Genomic DNA, 22,600 nt, shown 5'->3' on the forward strand with positions numbered 1-22,600 from the left:
TATTAAACCATTTAAAATGAACATACAAATTTAACTTTCAACAAATATGTGCCCTGAGTAGCAAAACTGTCTTAAGCAGAAGTCAAACATAAAGCGATACATCGAGAATTGACTATGACAACAAGGAAACCATAAGGGGGCGATGCAAAGCAAACCCGCCCTCTATACAAAAATATACAGCAAAAATAAAAATGAGAAGAAGAAATGACATACAAATGGAAGTAAAATATAATGATATAATACTGAAATATTTACATAAAATATCCATTTTATGGTTTACAGTCGCTGCGCAACTTGGGAACCACATGGAGCCCACCATTCACATGTAATTATGGTAACAGAAGCGAGGGTAATTACAGAAGAAGACAAAATTTAGAAAAAGAAAGGCTGACAACAGTCATTGTATTAATGGTCAGATATAATTCAACAAGCTGACACATACTTGTGAAGTTAAGCTGTTCCACAGGGAGTTAAAAGCTTTTCTAGTTAATAAGTGTTTCTGTGTTCACTCAGTGAATTCTAAGCTGCAGGTGGTTTGTTGCAATATGTGACATATTTAGAATATCAAGATGAATATATGTACCAGTACTACATGTGGGTATTAGTTATATCAATTCACTACTCAAGCTATCTACAACTTTCGCAAGTCATCAGTCTGATGGCCAGATACAAACATGTAAATAAATAAATAAATAAGATGCTTTCCTGTGGTATAATATTTTTGGGGCAATGGACCTAGCATTAAATATCATTTAGTCTGCAGAAGGGTTCAATAAATATTATGTAGCATATAGATGATAAATGATATCTTGCATAAGCCTCCTCCAGGAGGGAGTCTTACACATGTCAACAGGCCTACACTTACTCTCTATTGCAATTTGTGGTTAGTGGCGAGAATGAATTTTGAATTAAGTGTTTAATTCATAACCACACTACTGGAAGTACAAATGACTTCTATATGAATTGTCCATTCAAGTGTACAGTTCAGAACTTACATTTATATTCTGAAGAAAAAGAATGACAGATTGCTGGTAGATATCAAGCAGTAAGTTGTAAATCTCTAAACACTAATGAAAAGAAAACCTCATTAATCCATACTGAACTTCATAACGTTTTTGGTATGGACTGTTGATAGCGTTAAAGTAAAATCAATGAAGTATATACATATCTCATTGTAGATGAATCAGCAAATGAGAAGATTAAGCGATATTTGCACTAAATACACAAATGCCACGAAGACACACTCAGTAAGTGATGACGCGTAGCAAAATAGTGTGTTTTTACGGCGCGTACGCTGACTGTCTGTAATTGAGAATAAAAAACATGAAATCTGTTTTTCATAATTCTGAAGTGACTTATTTGTAGCTCATTAGACTTTATATTTTGTGTCACAGCAACACTAAATCAGATCTCTCTCTCTATTCCCCCAAACGCGCTGTAACCGAAAGACTCCAATAAAAACTGAATTATCACCCGCCATGGCTAACTGTAGCGATTTGTTGTGGATGACACACTCTCAAGTAAAACTGCGGAGAAAATTCTGCACTTAATTTCATCACTCTCGGTTTCGATTTCCAATACAAGTAGGCAAACACTAAAGAAGAACCCTGTTGTTTGAAGCAACACCACAGTCTGGTACGATGCTAAAACGGTCAAAACAATTCAGCTTGCAGCGTTAGAACTAACGAATGACGCAGCAATAAGACTTTTCCTCCCATCCAGGCAGTGCTGAAGAAGGAATTCCGTTTGCGTCTTGGCTGAGTGCATGAAGTCACTGGCTAACCTTGACAGTGCTAGCGTTATCTGAATGTAATTCTCTCACACAACTCCGCAAAGAGCGCACGTGCGCTACGTGATTACTCAGCTTCTTCTTCTCGCGTTGTCATAGCGCTCTAGACTACTGGCAGCAGCGAGTGAAGTTCATTGGCTGGACCCCCACCTCCCGCCGCAGCAACCTGCACGGCAGCATGACACAAACCCCCACTATATAACAGCTGGCAAACAGCTGAGAAACAAGTTAGTCGCAGAAGCGCATTCTGTTCTCAGAAGCCTGCACAAGACGCTATGGTTGTAAACAACAAGTTTAGATTCGCGATTGACAGAGGCGGCACGTTCACAGACATCTACGCAAAATGTCCAGGCGGAAAGATTCGCGTTATGAAACTTTTATCTGTGGATCCTGCCAACTATCCTGATGCTCCTAGAGAAGGTATAAGAAGAATCTTGGAAGAGGTGAGTGAGAACTCATGAATGTTTATTGTTGATTCCGACTGTATTGTATAACAGATACAGTCAGTAGTGTTAGCGCTTTAATTATTCATAATACCCTCATAATAAACGTTGTTGAGAAGATCCGTTATATATGTGGTGTTAAGTCTGTTGTGTTTATATTTGCCTCCAGTGTGCGACTGACTATGTTACTCTTACTATTTACCTGAAGTGTAATTATTAGGATCAGCTTCATAGAAATTAGATCCGCAGCTGCGATGGATGATTACTGCATGCAACTGTCATTTATTTTTTTCTTTGTTGTACTATTGCACAGTTTTCGTCCCACTAGAGCATTTCCAAGTACATGTGCAAACTTGAATTTAGCACATAAGTCGCTGCACCTGTTATTTACGTTGTCATAAGAGTATCATTACTACACTTACAGCTGCACGTCACAGTTTTAAAATTACATGTTTATCCACATAGCATCGCACTCAACTTCCACGTTATGACCGCATAGTTATTACGGTATTTGGTGGTAGGCTAGGGCTAGATCGCACCCGTGAGTTTTTTCATCGTGACTCTAAAGCTGCAGTCACCGGCACCTCGTCATCAAATAATAATATTTATGTATGTTAATCGTCTGTATAGTGATCTGTATAACCATTTGTATAATAATGTATACACTGACAGCGCCTTATACAACACAAACTGTTTACAGGCAAATAAATAAATTTAAAAGAGAAGTGCGCTCACGAAGAATGATTCACTAAAAACATTTCGAAAGCCAATCGTCATTGGTCGATATGGATTTTTATGAGATGGTCATTATTGCGATTCATGATAAGAAAAAGAAAATATAATTCAAAAAGAACAGTGGGAACACCCCCTTTGGAGTGACAGGCTAGTAAGTGAAAAGTTTTGCACAATATTTAATAAACTTCGAGAAGATCCAAAATAATGTTTTTCAATATTTTCGAATAAATATTGAAAGTTCTGATGAATTATTTACTATTATACCCCCGTTAACATACAAAAATACGAACATGAGATTGTCTGTCCCAGCTGAAGTTGTCCTGAACACTTCAACATAACTGTTTTACCGACTTCTCATCCTTTATAACTTTCATATTTATGCCCGAGTAATCCTTCAAATTGTTGTTGAAAAGTGCTTGTATTTTTTTCCGTTTCTTCTGTAAGAATGCCATTGTCGTAAATAGTCTTCACGGCTTTGACACTGGATGACGATGTGTTGAACCACCTGAAGATGTCAGACAGTTGCTCCGAGGTAATATTGTAGAATTTGCACGTCATCCGGCAGCAAACCTGTGAAGACTATTTACAACATATCCGCCGGGAAAGCTTGAAGAGTCACAACAATGCCATTGTCGATATTAGCTCCGTGCACACTCGCATTGTGCGAAGACGTTTATGCCATGTTTGTGTGTCACTTTGTGCTTTGGAAAGCAAATGGGAAGCTGAGAATGTACGGAGAGATCGTTTTGTCATCTTTGCTCGCGCGGCAATCAAAATCCATCGCCGCAGTGACAGTTCTATCACGGGCTTGTTCGCGGGCCGGCAGGCGTGTCATCCGTCTTTGACGTCTAAGCCTCTTCCAGTAGCAGTTGGACGCTCCTCGTACTTACAGCAGTGCGCCTCCGAAGTAACATTTTTCGACCCTCTTGGGTACAGACGTTACAGCGGCGAGATCAGTAGGCCTGCTTATCACAAGCCTTCTTATATGTGCGCTATGTACACAACATCTCCATTGTTTCCTCCTTTCAGGGAATTATTACGCATACTACTTGGCTACAACAATGCATTGTTTCATAGCTGTAAATCTATTTTATCGGTTGCTTTTCTCAAACGTATTGTATACTACGCATCTGTATCACGAAACTGCTAAAACCGTGCACGGTGCTATTGTCAGATTGCCTGTGTAACGGCAAGGGATAACAAAAAGTAGATATGAATTTCACAAACGCTGTAGAAAGAGAACAACTGCATAGAATGACGTCAAATTTGAAAAGCATAACTGGTGCAGGGGGAAAGGTTATGAACAAAACAGCAACCAGTAGATGGCGCTGCAAGCGTCGTAACTTAAATGGGGTCGGCTTCAAATGATGAATGGCAATAAGACGGCTATAGTTTGAGATGCATTTTACACCATCCCTACCGTTCAATGTGCATGACTGTACAAGTTCGGCAGTCAACAGGTGTGGTCCTGTTAGGTAAGCCCATCCACAGCGACAAGGTCGTGCAACATCGGATGGGAAAAATTGGTTTTTGGTTGTTCTGAAACAAAAAAAACGCATAAAAAGCAAAATGATATCGGTTTCGGATTGTCTCGATATTGGCGCAAGGCATGTTCAGTATGCTGTCAACCGTTATCCGCCACAAGTTGTAACTGCGAAACTGCACGTTCGGCAATCTGAGTGTCTTCTCGGGGGCCACGTTCAGAATCTGTCTTGTTCAGTTCAGTTACGTTCGTATTTGGAGAACTGAACACGACGTCTTTCAGATGTCGCGCGAGTTCAAATCTGGTGATCTGGACGGCAAGGCTGTAAGGAAATGACTTCTGACAATTCTAGCATTTCCGAAATGTATCTGCAGGAGCCACTTGACTGGCGGAGGAGCGCCATCTTGCAAAAATGATCCTGCCCACACATTCTCGCTGTTGAAGGGTTGGAATGACGTTGGTGCGCAAAACATAAGAGCGTTTACCTGCCTTTCCAGAATGAAATAGCACCGGTTGATGTGCGTGCGGGCTTTCCGTTGCACGTATTCTGCAATTCCGTGTTTTGCCAAGTCCATGGAGATGGACCACAGAACGTTCCATTGCCATTCATTGCCCACTTCCATTTGAGCAAAAAATTCCAGATCGAACATTTGGTGTACTGGCAGGCCAGGCCAACAGGAAGCAACTCCTGAACATGGGTGATGGGACCGATGACCTCGCTGTTTGGTCGCCTCCTAATGCAGGACGTTTCGTAGGATTTTATGCGCCGTGATCGCAGGTGTGTCCAACATTCGGGTAGTACTCAGTGCACTGCATGTTTGAACACCACCGGTCGATCCCGCTTACAGTGCTGTGTCCACATCTTCGACAGGCGCCACAGCGCACTTCAAAAGAAACTGTCTTTTCGAATTTTGTAATCATTTCCTCGACATCTTTAGCAGACATCGGGCGAATGCCTTTTTGCATACAGCTGAGTGTCCGGAACATGCAGGGCTACTGGGGTGCAGCCAATGTTCTTTTAAAAGCGCACGCTCCTTCATGGAGGCAGTAAGGTCGGATCTCTCGGATGCAAACTGAGGAACAGCCGTGTGCTGAGCGTTTGTTGGTGTGCTTATTTTGACGATTTATGTTGTTCAAATTTTCGTTATTTTTTTTATTTTGTTCCATGACGTTTCCCCATGCACCAATAATATGCTGTTTAAATGTGACGTGATTCTGAGCAGTGGTCCCCTTTTTATAGCGTTTTGAAACTGGTGGTTTAATTATGGACATCCGTAATTATCCACCGAATTTAGAAATTCAAAATGCTGTCATAATACTCATTAAGAGGTTTCAAGAACAAGGCAATTATTACAGCTAGAAACTGTGTATACATCTTGGATGTAGCGTTAACTCACGGCGCGGAGATGATGCAGATTTTATTCATACAGTATTTGAGGAAGAGAGCACTGTTTACATATGATTTCAAACGTTTTCTGAACTTTTTCGCAATGATAGCGTCCATTAAATAATGAAAGGGAAAACGTTTATCGCTTACAACATTTTTGGCTGTTAGTGCATTTAAACTATTGAATCAGGCATGACGTTATTTCTTTAACGCGAACTGTTGGTTGAGGTTGCTTGGGGAAGGATACCTGACGGCGAGGTCATCGGTCTCATCACATTATGGAAGGATGGGGAAGGAAGTCGGCCGTGCCCTTTCAGAGGAACCATCCCGGCATTTGCCCGGAGTGATTTACGGAAATCACGGAAAACCTAAAACAGGATGGTCGGACGCGGGATTGAACCGTCGTCCTCCCGAATGCGAGTCCAGTGTCTAATTACTGCGCCACCTCGCTCGGTACCCAGAGCGCGAACTGTATTCCCAGTACATGTTGTAGACAGCATCCACATATACCACTGAATTTACTTGTCAAATTGTATCAGTGTACGACACACAGTCTATGGGATATGACGTCGTAAACACTGAGATGCGTGACAAGCTGGCATTTGCTTAAATGGAGCGCAAATTTCCAGATCATAACTCATCCATGAAATAAGAGCATTTTAGCCACCACCAACACACTTTAAACATAATTTCAGACGTTTAATAAACTTTCTTTCGCTTATATGATGAACGTCCAATATTTAACACATTAGCTCGTTAGATTATTTAAAGCATCGGGCGTTTACTAGTTAAAACCGTAGTCTAGAAACCCTGAAGAAGTTTCCCGTGGTTGCCCTCAATCCCTTAAAGCTAATTTCGTGATGTTTAGTTCCAAAAAGAAAAGGAATGGGTGGTCACCAACCCCATTCTTGAGGAATCTGTATTTCTGAAAATAGCCTACAGGCGTGTGGAAGCACGTTACAAAAGAACAGTAGCTGTTACAAATAAAACCTGTACTCTGCGTTAACAGTAAACTAAACCGTTTGTACGACACTGATTAAACTGACGTAAATACTGCAGTTAGTAGGAAGCCGTTGCTCCCCTCCCTCCAAAAATGGAAAACTGTTGCTTTTTCAGTTATAATAAATGCTAAGCAGCTGATACTCATTTCCTACTGCTATATTAATACCTACATGATCACACTGATGCTGCTCAAAGAACGAATTACTCGTATGTTGTAAGGAGAGAGAGATGAAATTTACGAGGGTAATCCCAAAAGTAAGGTCTCCTATTTTATTTTTATAAGTACAGAACTCTGTGTGGCAGTTGGTCACACTGTTATGGACAGTGCTTCACACGCTGTGTGTTAACACGCGCACACCGCGCTGTCTTGGCTTGGCAGCCATTGAGAATGGAGCTGCCGTTGGATGTTATCGCCAAGTGCGAATTGCGCGCAGTTATTCGGTTTTTGAACGCAAAGGGCACTGCTGCGCCGATTGAAATCCATCACCAATTGACGAAAGCGTATGGTGAGTCGTACATGGATGTTAAAAATCCTTCTTTGCCAATTCAAACAAACATAGTTTGCAGGTAAAGTCATGACAACCGTTTTTTTGGGATCGGAAAGGGGTATTGTTGGTGGACTTTATGCCCATGATTAAAGCTGAGACTCTGAAAAAAACTCAAACGGGCAACTCAGAACCGGGGAAGAGGAATGTTGAGCAAGGGCGTTCGCACTCTCCGTGACAACGCTCGCCTACACATTGTTCGGAAAACCGTTGCTCTCCTGCAACAGTTTCAGTGAAACATAATCCCCCACCCACCCTATAGTCCTGACTTGGCGCCCAGTGACTATCAGCTGTTCCCTAGGTTAAAAGAACACACGGCTGGAAAGCGATTCATCTCCGACGACGAGGTGAAAGAAGTAGTTCATAACTTTCTGAACAGCATTGCGGCCAGCTGGTATGACATGGGCATACAAAAACTGTCACAGCGTCTACAAAAGTGCATCGACAGAAATGTTGATTATTGTGGTGTGCGTACTGTAAGACCTCCGGTATACACACCATCAGATTATTTGACTTGTCGCTCTAACGAAGTAGGCGAGTGTCAGCAATATGTCTCGTGGTCTTATCGTGGCGTGTTTATCTCCTGCCGCTAGATCAGACGATAGAAATGCCACTTGCACGCTTAGAGTAGCAGATTGACGGAGACCAACTTTAAACAGAACTTGATTAATTTTCACACACATTTATTAAAATGATAACAAGCATAAAATTAACTTAACTTGGTTCTGGATGCTATTTACAATTGACAATCTGAAGTTCCTTTGGTCTTGGTACGTTAATCTTATTCTCATATATCTGATACTTGACAAAGTGTCTGTTCATTTTTCTTCATGGCTATGTACAGGAATATGATAATCTTATTAGGCGCAGACTGAAACTTGACTACAGACTAATGCAGACTGATGTAGACAAATGCAGACTGACTAATCGGAGGTCTGTACACTCGTTATAATACCTCGCGCGTTCAGGTATCGCTGCGCGAGTGTGATCCGTGAGGAGAAAAGGTTCTAGGTTAGCAGCAATCTCATTGGCTGCGTTACATATTAATACGCGGATGGGCGGAAGCAGAATTTGGTCCGTCTCTTAGACAGCGCCATCTCGTAGTGCGGAAACGAACGAGCGCTGCGCCTGCGCTGTTGTGCTTAGCGGGGCACGCTCTAGTGGGAAAGTTGTGTACGCGCTGACTACGCGGAACTATGTACACAACAATTATGTCGAAAAATAGTTAAATGTTCAAGCTGTAAACTGATGTAAACCATTGTAGAAATAAATAGGTCTATGTACGCAATTTTTATGGATCATCTAAAAATACCTTCATCTATATTACTGTGAATAGATGCCGTGACTCATAATAACCAAATGAGAATGTAGTTGGTACTTCCAGTGGACCACCATTTAGGATCTCTACCGCCGGCCGATAGATCCCATATGTCTACCGGAGCCGAGGGCCGTTTCTACTATTAAGGGACACTAGGCGACCGTCTAAGACGGAAATGGACGGAAAATTTCAAATAGAGCAACGAAAAAAATTGAGCAAATGAGGAGAAAAAATGAAAAAGAGGAGAAAATAAAAACATCAAATTGTTTTCAAAAGCATGTGCAACAGTTACATGACAAAACCTTACTTATTTTGATTGAAGTGAAGAGATTGCCTCTACCTGCTTCATAACTACACCAACCGCTGCTGAGTACGAAACGGAAACAAACGTGACCTTGATTCATCTTGGCCGAGCGCTAGAGCCGGTCGAAGATTACCAAAGAATTCATGATCTGTATCATGATTTTAAAATCCCTCCAATCACAAATTTTCATGTTTTATTAAATACACAATTAATTTCGGACCTTGTGGGTCCATCACCAGGTGTAAATCGTCTGAATACATCATTTATTTTTGCTGTTGAAAGAGGTGAGATGCATGTTACTCTCATAAAAAGGTTTGCTGTTTGCATATGAATTTCGTTATGTCAAATTCGGAAAACATGTGCAAAATAGTGGAAGAATAAACAGTGTATTCTTGCCATACAATCCAAAAGAGCATTTTCAACTTTAACGCCATCATACAATGGTTTCTCTATCCTGTTCATGCAAATCACTTCACTCAAGAGGCACATTTGTACACACATTTTTGTAAACATTGTGTAGACGTTGTTAAACTTTTGTGTGACCAAAGATGAATTTATGCGTAGTACCAGAAATCTAATTATTAAACGATTAATATATGTAGGGAATAACTTTAGAATAGGTCTTTAAAATTGCTGAAATAACGGTGGCTTACGAAATCTGTTTGTTCATTCAACATAGATCCTGGTTTTTTGATTTTGTGGAGGTATATCTCTAGCTGTTCTGACACAGGTAGGGTCTTACCATTGGTTTCATTATGTAGCACTACCAAATTGTTTTTTAGCCTGTTGATGACATGATTTGTTTCCAAAAAATGTGCAATGACTGACTTTTCGAAGTGGTTGAGCCTATAAAGCATTTAAGTGTTCTGAGAAACACGTTTTGAAGTTTCAGACTGTTTTCCCTACACATTAGACAGGACAACTGGGGCATAATACTTTCTACACTCCACTGCTGTTGAATTTTTGTATATTTAATTTTATGTTATGGACCATTAAATAAAGTCACGTTTGCAGCTGCAAAATGTGGATACAATTAAATCGTATCATGGTTGTCAACCTGAGTGACACTTTTCATGTGAAATAAGTACAAAATAAGAATCAAGTACTACCATTCAGAGTGCTAGTTCTGATAAATTTTAAATCTTACTCTTAGTGGGCAGCACATAAAAACAAAGCTACATTTTGATTTGATACTGAAATTTCGTTGTGATTCTAAACAAAAAAACAGCCAAAAATTTACTGTACAGAAGAAGAAATGTTGCAAGTCCATTAACTTCGGTAGCAGAAACAGTTTAATATGGCCACATAAATGAAGAATTTAATTATTAAATGCACTTAAAAAAGTTTCATTCAATTTTTTTGCGTAGGCGTCAAAGACCATAGTGAGCAACTCAGTGGGCTATAAGCAGTCGCCCGTCCCTAATTTAGGGCCACGGACTGCAGAGAAGAATAAGAGCCAATGCCTTCAGACAAATACAACGTCCATGCGTCATCGGGATTCGAACCCAGACCCTTCTCGGACGAATGATCAGAAGCCAGTCGCTTAAACCACTGTGCCACCGGGGCAGCTAAAGACAGTAATGGAGCTCTGAAACAGAGAAAGGAACAAGGCATCATTTATTTATTTACTTATTTAGTTAACTGCGAGAAAGTGGATGCTGAAACAGATGAGATTTATTCCCCATTCTAAAAGTATTTAAGATAAAACAGAAACAAAATAACAGCATGATTATCCGGATGACCTAGTCTGACTCTTTGACATGTCTGCCATTAGTAGAGGACAATTTGTAAATTCAAGGAAAAGTTCGTTCGCATCAGAAAATAATTCCACGCCTGTTATAGTTCATTTTCTTGCAAAAAAAAAAAAAGAAAGAAAAATGGTTCAAATGGCTTGGAGCACTATGGGACTCAACTGCTGTGGTCACCAGTCCCCTAGAACTTAGAACTACTTCAACCTAACTAACCTAAGGACATCACACACATCCATGCCCGAGGCAGGATTCGAACCTGCGACCGTAGCGGTCACGCGGTTCCAGACTGTAGCGCCTAGAACCGCACGGCCACTCCAGACGGCCATTTTCTTGCAATTAAATATAATAAGTAATTGATGCCAAATTTGGCAGCACTGGTGTTTTCAGTTGAATTCTAGTTTAACTGTTCAGCGCATTCTTCCTATTTAAATTATTTTGGGAAATATCAACAATTGAGGACAAAAAAAAAGAAAGTTAGGACATTTGTTGCCGTCCATCGGTTTTAAAGGATCTGAGAACAAAGCACGAAAATTGAGCACTGTCCTCAGAAAATGAGTACGTCTGATCACGTTAGTTTGATGATTGAAAGTATAATAGGAGATTTGTATTGCCGTGCTGTTGGATGGTGGTGGTGGTGGAGGTGGTGGAGGGAGAGGGGATGTCAGGGAGTCCGAAGGTAGTAAAAAAAAAAGTTCTCGCCTAAGGCGGCAAGATTGCTAGCAACGGCCATGCCGGAGCCACTGCTGGCACTGCAAGTTGCCTCCGACTAATTTCAACAGTCATGAGGTGATAACACACGAGAGAGAGAGAGAGAGAGAGAGAGAGAGAGAGAGAGAGAGAGAGAGAGAGAGAGACTTACATGGCGAGATGACGCAGCAGCAGGCTCTGCCTCGGTCTCGTCCTTGACTACGCCACAAGTGACGCGAGAGGGGGCCGGACGCCTGTGTAGCGGTATGACTGGCAAAGTGGGAAGCTGTAAGTCTGCCTGTCCGCCCGTCCAGCCACCATCCCTTCCCTTCGTGATGTGTGTAGATTGTTGGGTGGGGATTGCGGAGGGGAAAAGGGAGGGGAGGAGGAGAAGATAGATGAGTGCAGCGAATCTGAGACAGTGTGTGCCTGCGCGGACGATAACAGCCTCAGAGGCATACATACTTCGTTCATCGTAAGAATAAATCTGATGCGAACAAACAAACGCGATGATTGGTCAGAAGCCTTAGCGCACGTACACTGGTGTTGTTACACTTTTGGAAGTACGTCCTACTTACGTATTAGATTTCGTATTACAAAGTTACTTTAAATGAAACTTTACGATATTGTAATGTATTATCAGCCATCAACGTTTTTCTTAATCACTCTTCAGCTATGTCGTTTTTATCTCGAACATCGCGTACAGTTACAGTCTCTGTACTGTTGTCAGTTGTGATGTGATTGTTGCGCTGTTAATACGCAGTGTGAAAATGCCTTCTGTCATAAGACAGAAGTAACCTGCTTCCATCTCAATAACAGAGAAGCCGACAGAGCTCTGGAAGTATACTTTGACGAGACACGCCTCAACCACAGCGAGGAGCCAAGGCTGCTAGGGGTCACGTTACACAGAACCACGCCATTTAAATCGCACCTTACAAAAACAGCTGCCAAGGTGAGAACAAGAAAGAACCTCATCCATAAACTCTGCGGAACAACCTGGGGATCAACGCCTGTGCTGAGCCTGGTATACTCTGCGGCGGAAATGGCTAAACAGTAGCCATGTGAATAAACTCGATGTTGAACGTAACAGCACCATGCTGCGCAATATTTCAGGAACCGTTAGGTGTACACTCAACATATGGCTACCTGTCCTGAGTCATATACCACCCCCAAAAATGCGACGAGAAGCAGCCTTGGTCAGGGAATACAACAAGATTGAAACAAACTCTGAACTACCGGTACACATCGATATTCCTGATCTGAGTATCAAGAGGCTTAGCCCCTCTTGCTCTCGACACTCACTGGGGCTATCAACTGATGGAGAAAAGAATGGCTCCAAAATGCCCCAAAAACTTGCCACCTAATACCTTGTATTACTAAGGCAGTTCCTGGGTTTGATCGGCCCCGCAAGATCTGGTCAACTCTGAACCGACTATGAACTGGGCATGGAGGATGTGCTGACTAACTTTTCAAGTGGGGACTGCTGTCTTCGCCAGCATGTGACTGTGGCGCGCCTAAGCAAACCATCCAATACATCAGAGAAGAATGCAGTGCCAGAGCGTTCAATGGGGATTTTGAAGAATTCCTTATGGCATCCCAAAAATCCATTAGATATATACAAAGACTAGATTTTTGTCTGTGAATATATGTAATGTTCTCTAATGTAGAATAACGTGATCCAATACTGAAATGTACTTAAATGCAATACGCTAAATTAATAAATATGAAAATGGCTGAGGCTGCTTCCTGCTCCATAGTGAAACACCCCCCCCCCCCCCCCCCCCTCCGTGGAGCGCGGTTAATAAGTGCCGAGAAATAGGTTGTTCTTAATGATTTTCATAAATTTACAGGAAAAATCGGCTATGAAGTTTTTCAAGGGACTGTATAGTATAGAGTTGAGATACAAATGCACGCTCGATGTATAGCGGAATCGGCAGCAGTAGGCGTGATGCGACCAAGCCGTTCATTTCGGTATTCAACTTTTATTTGAACACATCAGAGTTCTTCCAACTCCGTCAGTGAAAATCTAATGTCGTAAGGGCTGGCGATCTTGTTGGTCAGTTAGTTGCACTACCATGACCTGTCTAGTGATCAGGGTAAGAGCGGTTCAGATGTTCCCTCACACGTATGATAAGTGGAGGAGCTGTGCCATACTGGAAGGACATCGCTGTCCATGTAGCCAAAGGAACGTCCTCAAGGTGTGCAACAAACGAATTTCCCAATACTGCCCCTTTATCCGCTCTTCTAAAATGACTGTCGTGCTGGACTGTGCGTGATCAGTACGGACTAAACACCAGTGCAGGTTGTTTACGAGTAGTGCACACTTCATATTTGCGATCAGAGGCCGAGGTCGAAGTTCAACGAAAGACCTAACAGAGTTCCATAGAGGGCAGATTGTGGGGGCCCGATTATCTGGGGTATCAGTAACCAAGACAGTCAACTTATTTAATATTTCAATAGCGACTGTTTCAACAGTCATGACAGCCTACACAAAACATGGAAAGACACCATCGTTTAAGCGTAATAGTGTGCGCAAATCAAAATTAAATGACACAGATCGTCGTACGCTAACACGAATTGTGTCAAAGCAACACACAACTACGGTGGCTAAAGTGACCACAGAGCTCAATAGACATCTTAGAGACTCCGCATCTATCGACACTGTCTGCGGAGAACTCCATCAGGTGAATATTCGTGGAAGAACGGCCATATCGAAACCATTAGTGACGACAACCAACGCAAAGACGTGTAAAACATGGTGTCAGAAGCATAAACCCTGACGGCTGACCAGTGGAAACACGTCATATGCTCCGACGAGTCAACGTTTTCGTTATTTCCAACATGGGGCCGGGTTTACGTATGGAGAAGGCCAAAAGAAGCCTACAGTTCTGATTGCTTGAGTCCAACGGTGGAAGTGTGATGGTGTGGACAGCCACATTATGGTATTCTGCTGGTCCCATCAATACTCTCAAAGGCCATGTTACAGCCAACGATTATGTGAACATTTTAGTTGATCAGGTGCACCCCATGATTCAAATGTTGTTTCCCACCAGGGACGACATATTTGACGGCGTTATGCACCCATCCACACAGCCAGGCCAGTACAATCGTGGTATGAGGGACATGCAATTGAACTGCAACGCCTTCCATGGCCAGCAGTCCCCGGACTTGAACATTATCGAACCCTTGAGGGCGGTATTGGAACGCAGGCTCCCTCGTCACTAGAGGAGTTAGAAGAGGTTCTGATCGAAGGGTGGTATAATATTCCACTGGAGACTGTTCAGTCATTATATGCCAGGATTCTAAGAAGAATCGCAGCAGTATTACGTGCAAATGGGGTCCATCCCCATATTAATAAACCATTCCCAAGTAAGTACAGGTGTTCACATCATCTTGCCAATCCCCTGTGTGTTTCCACTGTAGGGTGAGGATACTCCTGCGACCATCGGTGATTGTTACGTCCATTGCCGATTCTGTTCTGCGTAAACGCTGCTTCATTATTGAATAGTATTAATGGAACAAGTGTTGATACGTCATCAAACTGAAGATAGTAGAATCGCTGTATGTGAAATGGGTACAAGTTTTCCGCATTTAATGTTCGTCATACACGTTTTCGTGGGACATTAATACGTGCAGAAAGTCGTCTTCTGCTGGTGGTACAAAGACGTTGCAACATTTCAACAATGTATTACTGTTCATACGCAGGTTGTTGGACTAAGCTTTCAGAAAAAAATGGGAACTTGAAAGAACCTCTCGTTCACGAAGTGTTGTGAAAAATCTGATAAACACTCTACGATCAGGAATTTGACACATCGGAACAGTATTCGCCGCGCGGGATTAGCCAAGCGGTCCAAGCGGTCTAAGACGCTGCAGTCATGGACTGTGAGGCTGGTCCCGGCGGAGGTTCGAGTCCTCCCTCGGGCATGGGTGTGTGTGTTTGTCCTTAGGATAATTTAGGTTAAGTAGTGTGTAAGCTTAGGGTTCAAATGGCTCTGAGCACTATGGGACTCAACTGCTGTGGTCATCAGTCCCCTAGAACTTAGAACTACTTAAACCTAACTAACCTAAGGACACCACACACATCCATGCCCGAGGCAGGATTCGAACCTGCGACCGTAGCAGTCGCACGGTTCCGGACTGCGCGCCTAGAACCGCGAGACCACCGCGGCCGGCTAACCTTAGGGACTGATGACCTTAGCAGTTGGGTCCCATAGGATTTCACACACAACATTTTGAACAGTATTCAACAGCAGCAGGAGCACCATCGTCGCAGAAGCCGTAAACGTACACCGTATTTGCATATTCCAGCAGTGCGGTTGAAAACTGCTGTTTAGTCATTGGTATGGCACTTTAGCCTGTGCGTCTACAAACACTGTTAACCGACGTTGCTCTCTGATGCGCTCCCAATACCTCGCACTACTTGGCTCGCAGTACACCGAGGACAACAAAGTGAACATACAACGGGCCAGTTTAACGGGAGAAAAACATTGCGAGCAGAGGTTGAAAGCAACGAGATACATTGGCTTAAGGGGCCTGCACACGCACCGTATTGTCGCAGAAGAAGCTGAGTAACAGAGTCACCGTGGTGTAGTGGTTATGATACTAGACTATTGCATGGAGGGTCGTGAAGTTCAAAACTCACCGTATGTGCTCTGGCCGGAGGCAGTTCGCACCGCGCTCTTGTATGTGCAAGTGCTGAAAAATCTTTCGTTAAGCGAAGTTAGTGTTTGTCATTCATCTAATTACACCTTCTACGTGACATTATTCTAATTACACCTCCTTCTAGGTGACAATATTTATTGACAACAGTAGTTCGTGAGACTTTCAGTGTATTTGAGCGACGTCACACTATCAATAATATTAACTGAAATTGTCAGTTTGGAACGCGGTTTTACAAGGTTAGGACTTTGTACATCCAAAAGAAAGCGAGTGCTGCAGTTATATTAGCTAAGGCTCGCAAAAAAACGGAAAATAGTGAAAAAGAGAAAAAGGTACCGAGAATGGTTGGAAAAAAAGGAGCGACTAGTCACATGTTATTTTACTAACAACCAGAAAGGTTTCATAAATTGTTTTCCGACGGATCCTCCATAGTACAGTAAGGTATTAATGTTTATACGAGATAAAATAGAGAAACAAAATATGTTAATTAGAGAGGCAGTCGACGGGAGATCAGGAGTAAGTTTGAGATTTCTGGTGACAAGCAGATCTGTCGAATGCCCGAAGTTTTGTTATTTAATATCTGCATGCAAATCCAAGCGGTAAAATACTATGGAAAGCTGTGAAGCTGCCATCTGCCTGGCCCGAATGTTTTGAGACAGTTAACACAAAACATTTCTTTTACGATTAGTGCGGTAATAATTTGGTGAAAGTGACATGCATTTCTCGAATTTCTTACAGGTCATTGCAGATATGCAGGATGACAATTATTGAACTATATGAAATAAAATCGTCATAACTTCGGAACGGTTTGCGTTAGGATGTTCAAACTGCACAGTTGGCCGCGTAGCGTAATGGGAATTAGTATGCGTCAATAAGCAAAACTGGCGCATTAGGGGGACTGAGAATCCGCATTTTGCGATCGAGAAGTATCTTCATCCTTAACTGGTAACTGCGTGGTGTGCAACGTCCAGTCACGGAATAATCGGTGCGATATTCCTTGATGGCACGGTGACTACCAAACAGTAAGTGAAGGTTTTGGAAGATGATTTCATACTCGTTATCCAGTGACACTGATTTCTACAAGATGTATTCGAGGAGCACATTGGGGACCGCATTCTGGCTCTGGGATGTGTGTATTGAACCGGAGACCTAGAAACGACGGAAAGACGTCTTCCCGCCATAGCCCTGCGTGGGTTACAACCCCACAACAGGCCATAGCAGTCCACCCACCCCACCGCCGCCCCACGCCGCACCCAGGGTTATTGTGCCGAGCGGATTCGTGAAGGGGGGCGGCTTTCCTTCCCGCTTCGCGGCTAGCCGGGCGGGCTGACTCTGGGGTACACGGAGGCCACTGGGATGGGCCGCGATTGGTCGCCATATTCTCCGAATCTGAACATACGCGAGCAATAACCCCAAAGCCATTCCTAGGATGAAAACAGTCATTCAGCATCGAGGCGTTCAATAAATTCGAAAGTAAAGTGCTATGTACTGACTTGGCAGAAAATCCTAAGAAATTTTGGTCTTATGTCAAAGCGGTAGGAGGATCAAAACAAAATGTCCAGACACTCTGTGACCAAAATGGTACTGAAACAGAGGATGACAGACTAAAGGCCGAAATAGTAAACGTCTTTTTCAGAGCTGTTTCACAGAGGAAGACTGCACTGTAGCTCCTTCTCTAGATTGTCGCACAAATGACAAAATGGTAGATATCGAAATAGACGACGGAGGGATGGATAAATAATTAAAATCCCTCAAAAGATGAAAGGCCGCAGCACCTGATGGGATACCAGTTCGATTTTACACAGAGCACGCGAAGGAACTTGCCGCCCCCCCCCCCCTCCCCCCACTCTTCTTGCAGCGGTGTACCGTAGGTCTCTAGAAGAGCGTAGCGTTCCAAAGGATTGGAAAAGGGCGCAGGTTATCCCCGTTTTCAAGAAGGGACGTCGAACAGATGTCCAGAACTATAGACCTATATCTCTAACGTCTATCAGTTGTAGAATTTTGGAACACGTATTATGTTCGAGTATAATGTCTTTTCTGGAGACTAGAAATCTGCTCTGTAGGAATCAGCATGGGTTTCGAAAAAGACGGTCGTGTGAAACCCAGCTCGCGCTATTCGTCCACGAGACTCAGAGGGCCTTAGACACGGGTTCACAGGTAGATGCCGTGTTTCTTGACTTCCGCAAGGCGTTCGATACAGTTCCCCACAGTCGTTTAATGAACAAAGTAAGAGCATACGGACTATCAGATCAATTGTGTGATTCGATTGAGGAGTTCCTAGATAACAGAACGCAGCATTTCATTGCCAGTGGAGAGAAGTCTTCCGAAGTAAGAGTGATTTCAGGTGTGCCGCAGGGGAGAGTCGTAGGACCATTGCTATTCACAATATACATAAATGACCTTGTGGATAACATTGGAAGTTCACTTAGGCTTTTTGCGGATGATGCTGTGGTATATCGAGAGGTTGTAACAATGGAAAATTGTTCTGAAATGCAGGAGGATCTGCAGCGAATTGACGCATGGTGCAGGGAATGGCAATTGAATCTCAATGTAGACAAGTGTAATGTGCTGCAAATACATAGAAAGAAAGATCCCTTACCATTTAGCTACAATATAGCAGGTCAGCTACTGGAAGCAGTTAATTCCATAAATTATCTGGGAGTACGCATTAGGAGTGATTTAAAATGGAACAATCATATAAAGTTGATCGTCGGTAAAGAAGATGCCAGACTGAGATTCATTGGAAGAATCCTAAGGAAATGCAATCCGAAAACAAAGTAAGTAGGTTACAGTACGCCTGTTCGCCAACTGCTTGAATACTGCTCAGCATAGTGGGATCCGTACCAGATAGGGTTGATAGACGAGATAGAGAAGATCCAACGGAGAGCAGCGCGCTTCGTTACAGGATCATTTAGTAATCGCGAAAGCGTTACGGAGATGATAGATAAACTCCAGTGGAAGACTCTGCAGGAGAGACGCTCAGTAGCTCGGTACGAGATTTTGTTGAAGTTTCGAGAACATACCTTCAACGAGGAGTCAAGCAGTATATAGCTCCCTCCTACGTATATCTCACGAAGAGACCATGAGGATAAAATCAGAGAGATTACGGCCCACACAGAGGCATACCGACAGTCCTTCTTTCCACGAACAATACTACGAGACTGGAATAGAAGGGAGAACCGATAGAGGTACTCAAGGTACCCGCCGCCACACACCGTAAGGTGGCTTGCGGAGTATGGATGTAGATGTAGATGTTCGGACACTTCAGCGGGTCATGCACAATTACGCTATTCGTCTGCGCCACATCATCAATATGGCAGGCATATCGAACATGTCATAACCTTAATCCGAATATCTGAACATGCTGAATAAAGTGTTTACACTCCGTAGTTAATAACTAATTTACTTTTTGTTTCATGTATTACAATAATAGTCACGCTGTATGATGTATTTTTCGAAGTGGAAGCAGTTTTTCCAAACTGCTATGTAATTCACCAACCTATACTATATTTTCAGATTAATAAAGTAAGCAGTGTCATAGAGAATCCTCCGTTGACTATCCTAAAATGGCACATACCATGATTACCCTCGCATTTCTTTATTAAAATTGTTTTGTGTTAAAAGGAGGTATGATACGCACAAAGGCAAATTGAAAACGTAAACAATGGACAGTAACGCCATGTGGCTGATTCATGAAGCTCTGTCAACACCTGAATGTAGAATATTGTCAGACTGCCAATACTTGGCCTCACATGTTCAGTATGTATTGACAGTATCGGGAATATTTTGAAGGCTATCAATACTGCTCGTCAATGTTTCTAGTATATATGCACCATCAGAAGGTCAATATATTTCCGGTTTGACAATATTATTGAACGTGTGAGGGGTCCCTTTACAGTAATACGTCAAAGAGGTTGTGTGGCTAAGACACACACGAGCGCGCCACTAGACGAAAAACAAATGAACATTATATGTGTTCTGTCTCGGAAACTGTTCGGAATAGGACTTACGTCCATATGAGATTTCTTTCTTCAAATGAGCTCGCCTACCTAACAGCTGAAGAATACTTCGATGTGTGGAAAAACACAAACATCACGTTATTCGAAAATCATTGTTATTCGATTGTAGCCATTGGAGATAGAGCACTACCTTGTTATCTACTGATTTTGCACTTTATTCGAAGTTTCTGCAGTCCCAGAAATATTGCCAGTTGGATATTCTGCGCATCTCAATGATTATGACGTCATATATCTCGATCTACATGTCGTCCAATAATACAGTCTGGCAGGAACATTCTGTGGTAGATATGGGTAAAGTCTACAAAATGAGCAGCGCTGGTTAGCTGTTGCGGTCTTAGGCGCCTTGCCACGGTTCGCGCCCCCTCCCCCCCTCCCCCCCCCCCCCCCCCCCCGTCAGAGGTTCGAGTCTTCCCTGAGGCAGGGGTGTGTGTGTTGTGGTTAGTGTAAGTTAGTTTAAGAAAGATTAAGTAATGTGTAAGCCTAGGGACCGATGATCCCCGTAGGAACGTACCACAAATGTTCTACAAAATGAGTTGCAACGTGCCTGATGCTGTTGTTTTCCTGCTTGAACAGCGAAGTTGTTAGTAAACAATAAACTTTTTTTCCCTTTCATAATTTTGTAGCGTTGTCAGTGAGGAAGTTTCGAAAAAGTGTGAAATTATATGTAAGGTTCGTTGGAAGTGCTATTATTCTCAAATAATGGATGAATAATGTCTGGCTAATTAGCGTGTGTGAGCTACACTGCCTCAGAACAGAAACATTAAGTTCGGTCTGTAACTGTAGGCGACACTGAAAATCAATTTTTTTGCTTCCCCTGTAAGCTGTTATATAGGCAACTAGCAACTGGAATAGGGTGTCTGTTTCTAGCCGAGTAGTAATATAGATAATTATCTAATGATTGATAATTTACTTCCCTTGTTTTGTTTCCTGACTTTCAGGTCCTTCTCCCGCCGATTTTTTTAAGCCACCAGTCCCCAAGTCCTGCAAATTATACCTGTCAACCCTAGTGGGGCCCTAGCCGATATACAGGGTGTCCCACTCAAACCTCCCTGATTTCAAAGATGCAGGGAAAAAAAGCACAGTAGATACGATGCTGAAAAATTCACCACATTGTAGAGCATCGCAAAGAATTTATTTATTTATTTATCATCAATACACCTCTACATGTGAACCATTTGTAGCACAAACAATATGGAGCCTATATTCAATTTCTTGCCAAGTTCTTGGTAACATTTCCTCTGTTATTGTTGCAATTGCTTTAGTGATAAGATGTCGCAACGTAGGAAAATCGTCCACTTTGGTAGCTTACACGCAGTCCTTCACGAATCCCCACATCCAGAAATCAAGCGGCGTAATGTCGGGTGGACGTGGTGGCCAGGCAATGGGTCACCGCGGCCTGTCCAACGATTGGGAAGTTTCCTATCCAGGAACTTGCGAAAAGCCGTTGACCAATGCGACGGAGCTCCATCTAGCAAGTCTTGTATCTGAGGGTACACAAGCTCCAACATGTCCAGATACACTGACCCTGTTGTGCATTAGCCCACACCAGATGTTTTGTTTAGGGGTATCACGAACATGTTCAATAACAACGTGCGGATTTTGCGAACTCCAAATCCAAACATTATGCCTATTAACCCTTCCTTATAGACGAAAGTTTACCTCATCTGAGAATAAACATCTTTCCAGAAAGCTGGCATCCATATCAATACGCTGCAGCATATCCACAGCAAATTGTAGGCGTGGTTTGACGTTCGGCGTCAGATGTTACAGAATTTGCACTTTTGTAAGCACACATACGAAGACGCTGGTGAACTACACGATGCAATGTTGATCGAGGTACATCAAGTTGACTAGATGCTTCACGAATTGACTTATGTAGGCTTCTGAGAAACGTTTGTCTGATGTAATCCACTGTCTCTTCTGAAACTCCGTAACACGCACCGCCAGAATGTTTCAGAACACTTCCTGTTGCCAGAAACTTCCTATACCACTCTTTGTTTCCGCATCTATTGGATCACATTCATACACACGACGATAATTTCTTTGTACAGTAATCGGCGGTTTTGTTACGACAAACCACACTGCTGCTTGCGCGCGCGCTGCTATGGAGTCGCCATTTTCACTTCATGCGACATGCTGCACTCTGGCGACGTACTTGGCATTTCTGATCCTGGAATATAAATTCTTTGAGATGCTTTACAATGTGGTGCATTTTTAATTGTCGTATCTACTGTGGTTTTTCTCTCCTGGGTGTTTGATATCAGGGAGGTTTGAGTGGGACATCCTGTAAATTCCACATTTCGTCGGGGCAGCATACTGGTTCGGGCCGGGCTTGGAAGTTTCCAGCACTGCTAAAGGAGCTAGTTACACACGCCAGTCCGTATCAGCAACCGTGCACTAGCGCCGTATGGCTACTTTAATCCTGCGGCTCTCGCCTGCCTGTTGCGTAATGTTATTTAGGACGCGTCTGGAACAGAG

The 22,600-nt window shown here is 42.8% G+C and overlaps 1 protein-coding gene across 1 annotated transcript in view; it reads left to right on the top strand.

Annotated features, from left to right (window-relative positions):
• The first annotated feature begins 899 nt into the window (after positions 1–899).
• The window catches only part of LOC126278089 (5-oxoprolinase), a 154,025-nt gene continuing 132,324 nt past the window's right edge, over positions 900–22,600 (top strand). Inside the window, exon 1 of the mRNA XM_049977931.1 lies at positions 900–2,232. Coding sequence (XP_049833888.1) covers positions 2,065–2,232 — 168 coding nt within the window. The 5' untranslated portion in view covers positions 900–2,064. The remainder of the gene's footprint in view (positions 2,233–22,600) is intronic.

Source organism: Schistocerca gregaria, chromosome 6 (genome assembly GCF_023897955.1).
Source record: "Schistocerca gregaria isolate iqSchGreg1 chromosome 6, iqSchGreg1.2, whole genome shotgun sequence".
In the NCBI taxonomy this organism is placed as follows: domain Eukaryota; kingdom Metazoa; phylum Arthropoda; class Insecta; order Orthoptera; family Acrididae; genus Schistocerca; species Schistocerca gregaria.